The 14,508-nt window shown below is 38.3% G+C and overlaps 2 protein-coding genes across 4 annotated transcripts; one reads left to right on the top strand and one right to left on the bottom strand.

Annotated features, from left to right (window-relative positions):
- Positions 1-514: 514 nt before the first annotated feature.
- LOC5577108 lies at positions 515-2,576 on the top strand. Of its 3 annotated transcripts, none has more exons than XM_021846238.1 (4): positions 515-605; positions 668-788; positions 864-1,040; positions 1,626-2,576. In XM_021846238.1, exons 2-4 carry the CDS (start codon positions 680-682, stop codon positions 2,525-2,527), a joined length of 1,188 nt encoding a protein of 395 aa, XP_021701930.1. In that variant the 5' UTR covers positions 515-605; positions 668-679; the 3' UTR covers positions 2,528-2,576. The 3 variants fall into 3 exon arrangements, with proteins under 3 accessions (XP_021701930.1, XP_021701932.1, XP_021701931.1); XM_021846240.1 differs by having other exon boundaries at positions 522-605; positions 679-788; XM_021846239.1 differs by having other exon boundaries at positions 530-605; positions 656-788.
- Positions 2,577-7,278: 4,702 nt separating this feature from the next.
- LOC5577109 lies at positions 7,279-8,743 on the bottom strand. The gene is made up of 3 exons (XM_001663145.2): positions 8,503-8,743; positions 8,288-8,446; positions 7,279-8,214 (listed from the first exon to the last, which is right to left on the bottom strand). The coding sequence occupies exons 1-3, from the start codon at positions 8,594-8,596 to the stop codon at positions 7,337-7,339; spliced, it is 1,131 nt and encodes a 376-aa protein (XP_001663195.2). The 5' UTR covers positions 8,597-8,743; the 3' UTR covers positions 7,279-7,336.
- Positions 8,744-14,508: the final 5,765 nt, after the last annotated feature.

Genomic DNA, 14,508 nt, shown 5'->3' with positions numbered 1-14,508 from the left:
GTTTTATATTTTTTTATTGCTGAAAATCGTAAGGCGCACAATGAAACTTGTATAAATCCATTAAGCTTATTTCTTGATTATGATTGTCATTTCAATAATATAAAATCGATAAAAGCCTTATGAAATCAAGTTGTAAGTATTTTTTTTAATGCTTCATAAGGGGGATTTGATGAATTTCGATAATTAATTTGCCTGAGTGTGCGATTTGGACGTCTGGGACGTCTCGTAAAATGGCTTAAGCGAAGTATGCACTTCAACAGAAAAGTAATCGCCTATCTCGATGCGTGGGAAATTTTTTGCAAGAAATGCTCAAGAAAAGCATTTTTCTTTGATCGCAGTACGCAGTTGAAAAGAAATGTCAATTCAAAAGATGCTCACTGTAGGAAATTTCTTGACCATTTCTTGGGCAGAAATTTTTACTTTTCTTGAGCAGAACAGCATACTTAGCTTTAGTGCTGAAACAACCCAAAGTTGAGTTGAATCCCGTTTCCGTGTAGATTGGCTGTCAGTCACTCTAGAGCTGTCAGTTATGCGATCTGGTCGCTGTCAAGCGGAATCCGAAAAACAAACAAAACACGATTTCCACCATTTCGACGGATTTTTAGATAAACAGTGTTAAAATCCTTAATTTACATTAATTTTATGTAAAGGTAAGTATTAAAATTAGCCCCCCCTTAGCATGGAAACTGAGGCTGCCACGCTAGAGATAGAAGAAGTAATTCTGAACGATAACCAAACCGGTTATGGCGAGGCGGAATACTTACATGATGCATCCTTATCAGCACCAGGTAAATAGAAACTTTCCCGATCATCAATATGAATAGAAATTGTAACAATTTGTTATCCGTTTTCATGTAACTTAGCGGCCAACATCAAAATCAAAATGAACCTACCGATGGGAGTAGCTGTGAAACGGTCATCTTCCCCGTCGATCGGAAATGGCAGGCAAGAAACTCCGCAAGTCGCGCGAAAGGTACCAATCATACGGAAGCCCGGCGAAGTGGTCACTCCAAACAGGAAGCTCAGCGGAGTCGTTAAAGGTTCTTGATTTTTCTATCTCTAGATAGACTAGGTAGTGCCATAGAGTGTGCAGTTGGACCCCGGCAATAGCCTTAGCCTTAAGGGGGGGCGCCAAATGGGGGATGCATTTGGTAAAAGATTGGGAGAGATATCTTGCAGACTTTTTTTCAAATTCTTTATTAGTACCATTCCAAACATTACATTTATTTCTTATCTAGATGTTCTGTGTTACACAACATTATTATTCTAATTTGGTAAAACTAAATTTGGCATTTATTAACTATTTGTTAACAATATATTAATTTAATTTGCCGTAGCAGTTACGAATTTTTACAGGTGAGTTGATTTCACCTGCTTATAAGAGGAAAAAAAACGCTTTCAATTTCTGAATCTGTCTCATCTGTCTAGAATTTATTAATCTTTAATGGCAATTTTCTAGTATGTTTTTCAAAAACTATCATATACAAACTTGCATCATGCATAAAACAATAGATATTGTTCTTTGACTAAGCGATAAGGTTGGCCAAAGGCGCCATGAGGCCACGCTACGGCTCTAGAGCAAGGTAAAATGGTAATAATTAATGTGTGCCCTTTTACGTTTTCAGTGTCCCCTTCTACAGTGCAAGCTCCGACGCTTGTTCGACCAAAAGTTGAATGGTCCAGAGTCCCGGCGCCGGGTTTGAAAACTCCGCTCTCCTCCTTCACGATAACTTCAATCAACAGCGGGGTGCAACAGAACGTTGACGACAATGGGATGGATCCATATACGCAGGAGGACGACGGACCGCAAGATCCGGATGAAGAGGAACAGCAGTATGACTACGACACTTTGGAGGCCTCGGGGAGTGCTGACATAACATCCATCGATAGCAGGTTAACTCGGATAGAGCAATTGCTGGAAAGGATCGTGGCCAAACAGGGACAACATGACGCAGCTTTGAAGGCATTGAAGTTCAACATCTCAGATCTACGAGCCGACATGAGAAGCACTGTTAAAACAACTAAACCGAAAGATAGCGCCAGCAACGATATCAGCTTTCGGCCGATTCCAGTCAAAAGAGACCGAAAGAGGCTGGTGGTGTTCCCCGTGGCCGATGACAATTATCTCCTTCGATTGGATGATCTGCTCAAGGCTGATGAAGAAATTCGAACAGATTTGATAGCATTGTTCGGGGAGGCTCCAACGAATAGCGCGTACGAATTTCTACGTAAAAACGTCCAGTTGCTGTTTGCACACACTTCCAAGTACACCTGGACCGGTAAATTGATACACCACCTGCCGAACATACCGGCTTCCAATCCGGCCAATAAGTTGGCCATCGTAGATTTGCTGATTTCGTGTGGATGTGACAAATTTCCCCACATGGGAAGGGACGCCGTTGAGAAGGAGTTTCGGAGATCACTAGCCAATTTCAATGAATCTCGGGTGGTTCGGTTGAAACGGCAAATGGAAAAACCCACGGCGGAGACGATGGATGAAGGGGAAAATTCAATGGGACAAAACTAGTTGTAGGATTCTCGGCAGATTAAATATAAGATATAATTATGTTTCTACATATAGTTTCATTTTTATTAACCGATTTTTGTCCAATCTCGAGCTTTATTGACATGGTTAGTAATATATAGATAAATATCATTATTTAAGAGGCTTGCAGCCTGTGGCTGGATCATATCTTTAGGGATGGTAGTAGGTCTCTTTTCAGATATTAGACACTTGGGTTTACTCTACGAGTGGCGTGAGGTGACAATTGTCGGTGTCGTATACTGCCCATAAATGCATGTCAGTCCCATGTTTGCTGGGTTTCCTATGCACATGGGACAATTATGCGTTTATGGGCAGTATAGCGAGGTGACAATTCTCGACTCGAGTGAAGTGACTCTCCATTTGATTTGCACGGCGAGTCACTTCACTCGAGTCGAGAATTGTCACCTCGCTATACGACACCGACAATTGTCACCTCACGCCACTCGTAGAATTAACCCAACTAATGCAAATCTCTTTAAAGTCTTTATTTTTAATGGAAGGTCTATACAGTCTCTATTTTAATCAAAACGATCGTTAAAGTCGCTCTTCTTATTATGCTTGCAGCGAATAGGGGCAATGGGGGCAATATGAACATACGGGGCAATATGAGCCACCCCGGTTTTGACCTCAAAAACAGTGTTTTTAGTGTCATTATGATCTGCTAAAGGATGCCTCAAACAGCCACCACAATAGAAACCGTAAGAATATTCGTTTGAACACTCAAGATATTTACAAAAATGTACAAATTTGTCCTTCGACATGAAAAGTTTATAATTTTGGCAGTTTTTAATTAAGCCTATAAGACAATAATATTTATAATTCTGGTAAATTTTACCAATCCATTGAAACTTATGATCATAATGAACATTTCGTGAGCAAAATTAGATTTGTTCGTAAACAAAATTATTGAAAAACAATATATTATTTTCAAGGTGAAGGGGCGGGGCAAAATGAGCCACCTAGATTTAAGCAAAACAATCGATGTTTTGAACATAAACATGCATTGCCTATACATACCAGATTATATTTTTACTCATCTCATACTCATCTTTATACACCATTACAAGTGGAACACTATGCTAGAAAATACGTTGAACCAAGTGTCGCAATTTAGTACTAGTATAACATGGTCTGTTTACTATGTATTATGTATCTTTGAAAACTAAGCCGCTAGAATCAATAATTTCAAGCAAAGCTAATACAATTTCCTTTCCAATAATGTACTCTTCACCACTAACTCTTCTCTATACTGTTTTAAATAAAAATCATTCGATTGAATGAGGTGGCTCATACCAGTGGTGCATTTTGAACTGAACGCGAGCCAAAAATGAACGGAGCCCGAGCCAAATTTGCACTTGAACGTAGTAGGGGAAATCAGGGTAAAACCGACACTGTGGGTAAGATCGACACCCTTTGATTTTTCATGTTTTCAGCAGATTTTCATACAGTTTTCACCACGCTCTATCTTGACTAGTGAAATATTGTGTTTCGAATGACATTACAATTGACGCTACCAATAAACTGCCAAAATAAACAACAAAATCATATTGGATAACATAGAAACAACAGCAGTTGCAGTATTTCGCTGCTATTCTTTAACTATTTCGCATGTAATTTTTTTTTAAGGTCATTATTTAATCTGCGTCTTCATCCTTATTAACTATTATTACGTTGGTACAACATAGAGGAGAAATTATTTTTTGATTTTTCGACAGATGAAAACGCTATTGAAAAATAAATGTTTCTAAAAATAATTACACTTTTCTGTTTTGTAATAATATAACAGTATTTATTTTCACAACCAATCATACGCCACAACTTTATCTTCGTAAACATTCCATAAACACAAATTAATAATGTCCATGTATATTCACCCCAACTTTATAATCTTAGCATGGGACATTTGAAATTTTCACATATATATAGTGGATCTTTGACCTCTCCTCAATAATTTACGTAATATGTGTATAATCCTTTAGAGGAAGGGGTCATAAATGTCGAAAGTCATGTTTAAAGCATTCTTTTGAATATGCAATGTGATGGTGATGTTCACAACGTATAAATTTTACTCAAAGTGCATGTATAACCTTAATATATCATCCAGCGATTGCAAGGATTGATAGATTTATAATCAATATGTGATTCTACAAGAATTTTAGGTTCGTTTAACAAGCTAAATTGTAATTGTAATTGCTCAATCCACACCCTGGCAGACAATTATCCGCCCATCTAGACACGGGCTGGGTGAGGACCTACCAAGCCTCCCCCGTTAACATGTCCTATACCGTTTAGCACACCGGGATCTTCCACAAGCAGGCGCCGGAATTAAAGCGGTCCCACAAGCTTCAGATACATTAAATAGATATAGTCCCTCTGGCACTAAACCGAATGGCGCCCTCCGCTTCACCACTAGTACTGCTTCCCCACACGCCAAGCACAATATTGAAAGTAGCGCGTTGTATAGCAAATACAGTACACCACCTCCGACACTATGCCAAATGTACAGGAAAAACAGCACCAGTAAGAAAGCGGAAGGCGCACCACTCGGTTCAGTGCCAGAAGGACTATAAGTATAACGAAGAAGAAATGAAAAGATAGTAGAGTTGGTTCGGTTTTTTGATTGCTGAAACGAAAAAAAAACAGAAAAAGCAGAAACAAAGTGTTAACATTAAAACGGGGTTTTATAATTGATAAATGTATCGATAGTTTCTCATCTGTTACGTTTCCTTATCGTAGCGCTGTCGATTTTTTCCATCTCCAGGGTGTTCGTCTCCGCTCGAGCAATGAGGACCATGATGAAATGAAAATATAAAAATGTGAGCATTAGTGATGATCTAGTAATAGATTAATTTAAACTGCTTTTCATGTGCTAAGTAACTTGTAAACTCCTACTCAATTATGTTTTGTTGGCCTACACGTTTTATTTAGACACAATTTTTATTTAGAAAACTATTTGGATCCGAGATTTTAGGTGCAGATTGAGCATGTTTGATAAAACAAGCATCCTGTTTTCAGTTAAAGAATGTTCAAGAAGTTGATGATTCTGTTATTTATACTGGCTACATACAGGAATTCACTATTGATGTAATATATGGATATTGAAAGTTCCAACGCGCGATTATAATACTTCAGTTTTCGTGCTGTTGTATTGGTGTAAGTAGTGGGAAACCAATCAGTTTGGTGATTCTAACGGTAACAAATAGCAAGACGAAAGGAAAGTTGATAATCTATCATCATTATGATTTCATTCCTAATTTCATGATCCGTTTTATAAATTCCGCGTATGATTCGGCAATTTTAACAATTTATACATGTGTATTCAAAGAAAACAGACTACGAGCATTTATTACCTTGCAACACATTCCTAAGTGATCAGATATTTATCATTTTCTACAGCCTAATTTAATAATACCTACATTGGGTTGTAACAAAAATTTGATCTTGGGATGTTGATTTGCCTCCTAATCATAGTTTCGACAATAGTCACATGCTTACTATCCCTTATGGCAGTGTTGTTGATTCTATTGTCTATCGCTCATCAGTTTCGCGCCACCCGGCAGGGACTTGGTCCTATGTACCCAATACTCTGCTGTGTCTTAACTTCACGCAATACATTCTGTAGATGTGTGATACAGTTTGCGGAATATTATGATTTATCACTTCGTTCAGATGGAAAATTCTGTTATGGTACCATATTCACATATCAGATAACTCCCACCTGGAACGATGTAATACATCGGAGACATGTAGATTCAGATGTATGTATACGATCTATGCCTAGTTCGGCTCTGATCGACAGGCAATCAGTGTATTCAGTTTTTCAACTAGCTTGAAGCGATGAACGTTTCAAGACAAGCTCTCCACTATATCTGCTAGCAATCACCGGTCGTCGATAGACATTTCGGTTCTTTTCTGCTAAAGATAGATCCGATTGTATGTCAAAGACTATGGCTCATGCTTTTCAATACAGCTGGAAAAACAAGAACTACACCCAGCACCAAATAGTACGTAATACACCAATTTTTAGGTTCGTTTAACAAGCTAAAGTACACAAATTTTATCAATAAGCTTAGGGTGTCGGTTTTACCCCGAATTCCCCTAGTCAATGAACTTACGAGCAAGAGCTTGCCGTTGCTCAAGAACGGCCCGTTCAGTTCACAATAATGATTGAAGGTCCCACTTGAAAAATTAATGTATTAATCGTCGTAATTTATCATGAAAATAGAAATCATACAGCCCTCGATATTATACATGTCAAAAACATAACATTGACCTAGAATTTGTCGTAAATCAGTCAAAACTGATCGCGTTCATTTTTCGGCTCGCGCGGGTTCATATTTTTGAACTGCTCAATGTTCAAGCCTTCTTGATCGCTGCGTTCAACAAAATGAACTGGAACGCGAACTGAACGCGTTCAAATGCATCACTGCCTCATACTGCCCCGTAGGGTGGCTCATAATGCCCCATATGGTTGGTGACCACGTCGAAAAACATGGTTTCCCAAAAAGTTCCTAAAATAATTTGCATGTTGATGTTAACATTAATTATCGACGTAACATGAAAGATAACATTCTATAGTACAAGGCACTTGCATTCAAACCATAATTTTTGCTGTTTTTCTATGCATTCCATGACGTTTTCCTTAGGCGGCCCATATTGCCCCGATCACCCCTACTGCTGTTAAATTCCAGGGACTCCAAAGAAATTTTCAGAGATTTTTTTAGTTTTCCTGATTTCTGTTTAGTATCGTTTTTATTCCTGATTGGTCTTTTTCTGGCCAGAGGCCTCTTTTCAAGACCCCAAATCACTACCAGCCCTGCATTCGTCATCAGTTGTCGTTTTGACCTCTAAAGTAACATTGCTTAACTGTAATTTCTCTGCTTGCTTCTTCCGCTTCATCACATCGTTAAAATTGTCCAGAGCGCGTCGGAAATCTTTGGAAATACTATCTCTACTGACGAAAGGGAAAACTTCAGATGCACAGCTGAGTAAATGGGCCACCAGCGCAAGGTTGTATGCCGAGTTGCAGGGCAGTGAATTGGGGTTTGAATTGGAAGGTTTACCCGTCCAGGTGTATTTTGAGCAATTCTTGAACAGGGAATTGACGTTGTGGCGCATAAAATCGTACGCACTTTTGGTCGGCGCTGTCCTGTAAAGAGCTGCCAAATCGTCTTGAACTTCTTCATCTGTTTCGACAAGCTTTTCAAGTTGAAGAAAATACTCATCATCTGCTACTGGGAATACCACGATACGTTTCCGTTTCGCAGGCGTATTTGAGCCTACCACCTGTTTTCCATAATGATCGCTAAGGTTCATGACCGACGTCTTCAATTCGGCCCTAAGCTCTGTAATATCGCTTTGCATTTGTTGAAACGTGGCTTCGTGTCGCTCGAGCCTGTTCAATATTTCGTCCATTTTCTGCTCTATGCGATCCATTTGCGTTTGTGGCGGGTTCTGTAAGGTAGGCACGCTTTCCGACATATTTTCAGTTAAGGTAATGCTTTCTATAGGCTTAGTTCTTAGCAGAGTTTGGTTCCTTGCTCTCCGGTTTGATGTCTGTGACAATGTTTTACAGGGAGCTTCGATTTTATTCCATTCGGGTTTCATGCGTGCCTTTATGATTGATCGCGGAGTTGATATTTGATAACTAGACGATGATAAAGGGGATACTGAAAGAAAGTTTAAAATGCAGGAATATATAAACAGATATAAACGAGGGACAAAATTTAAACATCCACTAACCTTGCACGTTGCTCAGCGGATTTGCATTCGGATTATGACCAAGTTGTATTGGAACCGGGGTAACAACTTCCCCTGGTTTCCGAATTATGGGAATTTTTCTTCTGAGTGGCTGTTCATCACTGAGTTCTGGACTAAGCTTTTCAGTTGGAGAGCCCCTATCTAAGGTTAAAGAGAAACTGCATTAATTTATCAATCAAAATCGCGAAAGGACTTACTGGAGCAAAGTGCGGATTCTTCATCCACTTCCATGTATGCATGCCCCAGCTGTTCTGGACTTTCGGTGGTGCATATAACTTCTTCGAAATGCATATCACTACACTAGGAATCAATTAATAACACGAAATATGATGCACAATAATTGTTACTGTATTTTAAAACTGCTATTTACAAATCGTTTAAAATTTGTCCATTCAATGGATCATCGGGATCATCAAACAATTTTTTGCCTTTATGATATCAAAATATCAACATTAGCTGTGTTCAATGACTTTGATCGAACTTGCTCGGGGTTGGTTGTACTAGCTCGTATTTTTTGTCAACAAATAACTGTCAAAGCTACTTCGAGCAACTCCAAGCTGCTTTCTCAATGAACGCTCTTTTTACTCTTTTTACTAATTTACCGGAATTCCACGTGAAAAAAAATTCGCGCACTTAACAATCCGTATCGCTTCGGAATTTTGCTTTTTTTCCTCAATGTTTACGTTTTTAAACGTCAAAAACACGAGCTACTGCGAGCTGGTTGAACTAGCTCGGACTCTAGCTTCCAACCTGTTTCGAGCGACTCGGAGTTGGTTGGACTCGGCTCAATGAACACAAACCCGAGCGACTCGAAGTAGCTTGGAGTGGCTCAATGAACACCAAAATGTGACTCGCAAGTGGTTGCAACCAAGTTCAAGCAGCTCGTTGAACACAGCTATTCTCGAGAATAGGCCAGGGGAAGTGGTTCACCTAGAGTGAATTTCTGTCAAAGAAAAAGTAGATTTTGTATGAGATTTGACAGAAAAATGAATGACAAGTTCATCCACTTCTCCTGGCCTATTCTGATCAGGCAAACATTTCGAGAGGGATTCGCGATAAGGGCCTATCTGATAAATCAATAACAATGAGAAAATAATCAATGAAATTCTCATGTGCAATTTTAAATCCCAATTGAAGAAAATATACTCAAACTTTAACCTTTTCACTTTAATACACATTTCATAAACCTAGTTTTAAAATCCTCATCAATACCACACACATCTCCTACAATTCTCTTACACTCAGGCAAATGGACTATCGATAAACATAGGAACCCCTTATGAAAATTCGCCACAAGAAATCGGGTTGAAATTCAAAAAATTGGCTTGTTTAGGGATATCCTGTTTTTTTACATATTATGATTTTACACTAAAAACTGAGCCTGAATCCGAAGTTTCATCATTTTCCGTGCCCTGGAACTATTTTTAAAACACGTTTGAATTTAGTATGGAAATCGATTTTGAATCACCCCTCGGAAAATTTTACTTCGGGACGAGCTGTCATTATGTAAATTGAAATGTCATTGAGTCGACGGAATGAAATCTATTTTAATCATTTACTATATCAAAATTAAGATATTAAAGCGCAATAAAATCGTGTTACGCATAGCAAAATGTGCTCTTTGGATCAACCTACAAAAAACTGAGATTTTTTCATCACTTAACAACCCAATTGACTTAGGGCCCATTCACAAATTTCATAACGCTAAAGGGGGTGGGTGGGTGTCCTGAAGATGTTACAGCTCATACAACATTTGAAAAATATTCATACAAAACGTGTTACATGGGGGTGGGTGGGTGTTGAAAATGACCATTTTAGGCGTTATGAAATTTGTGAATGAAGCCTTATGAAACCAGAATTTGAAAACAAAAAACGTTTAACGCGGCAACCTGGAATCGAACCAAGAACCTTGCGATCGTTAGGCCCGAGCGTGCACTACGCGCCAATCGACGCCTTGATGTGAAGTGATGCTAAAACGATACATAAAGCGTTCGTATTGCAATAATCGTTCCACCTTTCATAAGGCAAAATGTATGAAATTAGATAGTCCAGTTCGCTGCGTGTAGCTATTATGTAACCGGTAGAAATCAAGACCAACATTTATTTAAAATTATTGTTTTCTCGGGCCCCGAGCGTCGCAGCTAATATGTGAATAGTACGCTGTGTTCATAGAAATCATAAGAATGCAGCGCCACACTAAAAAACTGATTTCAAAATGCAACGAGTGGAGGCGCGTCGCGAGTCTCACTGGTGCGATCCGGTTTGGTGGCGGTGCGACAATATTTCATACTCAAAAAATCTTTAAAGGTTTCGCCTAAAACGTACTCGAGAATGCCAGTATCGCCCAATGTTATGAGCCTGTAATCGATATTATTTTCAGTGTCGCCTATTACTTTTGCGCCGTGTTTACATTCTGGTTTCAATTAAGCCCGCCATGTACGCCTTGTTTATTTTTTGTTTGCAGTGTCGCCGTTTACACTCGCCGTTTTTTGATTTCGATTTCAGATGCACTCATCACTTTGATAAACAAAAACACAGGCGTAATCATTTAAGTGAGTGATTTTGCATGAGGTGAAGTTTCGTCTTCTACAAATTTGCGTTTTTTGAACAGTTAAATTGTCGATAGGGAAAAAGTTAAAGTGCAGTGAATAAACAATCAAGCTACAATTTCAACGCTATATTTGCTTAAATTGTGTACATTTTGTCAGTTTCGCCTAATCCGCGAATCTTTCTAGATTTACACGATACAAAAAATCTACCAATTTTATCCTAAAACTTACACTCGTAAACTTTACGTACACACCACATTTTACATCGATCTTTTAAGAATTTAGTTTGCTGAAACCAAAATTCAGTGTGATGTTCTTTCCTTTAAAGTACCATAGTGATTTTTTTGTAAAATGCATGGAAACATGTGCATATTATTTAAAATAAACTTACACGGAGCCGCAAATTAACCCAACTTTGACTTTTGACGCAATTCGGCTCTTCCGTGGGATAACCCATATTTGGGTTAACTGATATATACCTATCGTTGGGTTGTTTTCATATGACAGCGGCAAAAAAAACAACCCAGTGCAAAAAAAATCTACTCAGCGTTAGCTTTTGAAGTCTCCGAGATGGGTTAGAACTTGACGTTAGGTAAACTCGAAAGAACCCAAATTTGGCTTATTCCATTGAACTTAGACACTGAGTCGGTGCGTGTCTCTCTGTTTTTGACAACATTGCTGTTGCGAGAGAGGCAAAACAACCCAACCGTGGGTAAAAACTAATTGCAGTTTACCCAAATTTGCGTAAAAAGAACTTATTTTTTGGGTAGTCTGATTTCTACGTGTACATATTGTATAATTAAGGCTCAAGAATCCATCATTCAATCATCAGCAATCATCAAAAATGAAAAACCAGTTTTTGCATTCAAATTTAAACAAATCCTAATAAAAATCTATCATCGCAATCCTGATAGCAAGTGAAATGCAATGATAGATTTTCTTGAACATTGCTTAAATTTTGAGCAAAAAATTAGAGGGGGTTGTGTACAAGACACGACCGCATGACTTTAACTACGCAAGTGATTTTTTGCATTTGAATTTTAGTCGATTTTCATAGTTGCAGCCTTCCTTTAGTTCAAACTCTAACATAATATCGTGACGGTCGCAACATTTTAGATTTTTAATTGACACCCAGTATATTGCCGTAAGACGTAGTTAACGTCAAAAGAAGAATGAGCGAAGAAGCAGAAATTGGTCTGCTTTTATAGTGCACTAGCCAACCCAAAGGAATCGTGGAAGACAATATGAACGAGTTTGGTTGCGTAAGAAAAGGGTCGACATTTTCCCATTTTCGACAGTCTATCGTCAAAAATCAAAAGTTTTCTCCAATTGAGTAAAATGTTGTATAAATTTCCGACCGATTGGTGGGAAAATATTGAAAATCTACCGATAAATGGCTGAGTTATTAGTATTTAAAATCTTACATAATTTCGTGACGGTCGCAACATTTTAGATTTTCAATTGACACCCAGTATATTGCCGTAGGACGCAGTTAACGTCAAAAACTGGTTTTGAAAATTTATAAAACGATGATGGTTATTTTCCTCTTAAAATAATCTTTACTAAAGCTAAGTATGCTGTTTCGCTCAAGAAAAGTAAAGAAATTCCTTGACTGAATGGGTCAAGAAATTTCCTACAGAGAGCTCCCTTTGAAGTGACATTTCTTCTCAACTGCGTACTGCGATCAGAAAAATGTGATTTTCTTGACCATTTCTTGGAAGAAATTTTCCACGCATCGAGATAGGCGATTCCTTTTCTTGTCAGTAGCAAACCAGCCTTAAGATGCGGCCACAATGGTCCGTTAGCGTCGACTTCACCGTCAGCTTTAACTGACAGCTAAGTTTAAAGTAATGATATTCAATGCAGCACCCCACAATGATGCGTTCCGTCTAACGCACGCATGTACTAAAAACGCTGACGCTGTGCTAAACTTTGAAAATCTTCAAAGTTGACGCAGCAGCCAACGCGTGACGGAAGATTCAAAACAAAAAATATGGCAAAACTTCGGATTCCGCTAGAAATGCAGTCAACATCACACAAAAGTTCAACTCCGAGGAAAAATTGATCACAACTTGATGTAGGTAAACAAGACTACGATGAGAATGACGCAATCATATATATAATATCCCAGAGTTGTCTGTCTGTCAGTAACGCTTTGAAATATTTCACCGAAAAGTTTCGCTGAGCGCTATAACAGTAAATTTGATTCTTAGAACATTACAATTTCAAATTGTAGAGAACTACAACAGTTATTTTACAGAATATTCTAGAGTTTCATGAACCATGTTTCTTCCGCATTCGTAGAATATTCTAGAACTTTTCATCGTTGTCGTTTTCATTTTTGGGAACTGCTCTTTTAAAAAAGTTAAACAAAATCGAGCTATTCTGAACCAATATATCTATGTTCACTCATGCTGCAAAATCATTTTTGTGCAGATATATGCTGCTTCAAAAATTTCATATTACAATGATAAGTGCTGTGCAATAGACAGTGAAGGAAATCATCAAAAGAGCAGTTTTTCAGAATGTATTGACATTTCACACATGATTGGTTGGTTGAAACGTTCGATTTTGTGTGAAACGATCTCAATTTTGTGTGACTTCGATGAAACATGTTGTTCGGTGATCAAATCGTAAACTTCAAGCAAATTGTAGTTCGGTCGAACTTGAATTCGGTTGGGGTATAATATGTGGATCAGTAGGGGTTTCTACAGTTCCAACCTATAAACACGAATGTAAATCAGATTTTTGCCCGCCAAATAGTTTTTATTTTATTTGCAGTGAAACTAAAACGTACTAAAAACAACATTGCATGGTTACTAAGGTGGTCCCCCATAACAGCTTTCCAAATTATTCCTGTTCTATGAGTCAATATTTCCATGCGTCATTACAACTGTGATTTTGAAAGACAACAATAAATTACGGAACACAGCAACACTGCGATCTGTAGAATATTCGAGAATGTTATTCTCTCCGATTCTTAGAATGTTCTGGAATTTTCGAATTTTCACAGCTGAAGAAATACTACGACAGCATTAGGGCTGTAATTATTCCAGATTAGAACATTACAACAACATTAATACCACGTGCTAAATAGAGTATGGTCAGAGCATAAATTTAGGCGATTTGGCGGTCATTAGTATCATACGTGTCAATGTCGGGTCATGTTAAGGTGATTATGAAGCGAAGCCAAACTTTAAATTTTCAAGTGCACAAGACTGGAGAATCTGAGAACCGTTCGCGTCGGAAATCAATAAAATTACTTGCTTGCTGGTTAAAATGACCATTAATTGTCTTACAGTTTTAATATCGGACTTCAACGTCTGTTATCTGTGACATTATCAGTCTTTGGAAGATTATGCATATAAAAAAATGAGTAGTGATTATGCATAGCTTTCCGCTTTCAAATTTTGTTAGAGCGTGGCTAGCCACGCTGGGTAAGCTAGTTCAACAATAATAACAACGCACGACGCAACGCAGTATTGTGCGCATGTGTTGCATTAACGCATCCGTCAACGTTTTTAGTACATTGACGGATGCGTTAACGCTGAAGTCGAAGTCGAAGTTGACGGACCATTGTGGCCCCCGCTGAAGTCAAAGTTGACGGACCATTGTGGCCCCCGCTTTAATCCGGTAACTATATTTATTATTGAG

The sequence above is a fragment of the Aedes aegypti genome, chromosome 2 (assembly GCF_002204515.2).
Source record: "Aedes aegypti strain LVP_AGWG chromosome 2, AaegL5.0 Primary Assembly, whole genome shotgun sequence".
Lineage (NCBI taxonomy): Eukaryota > Metazoa > Arthropoda > Insecta > Diptera > Culicidae > Aedes > Aedes aegypti.
The sequence above is the reverse complement of the archived record's forward strand: the minus strand, read 5'-3'. Positions and strand labels throughout refer to the sequence as shown.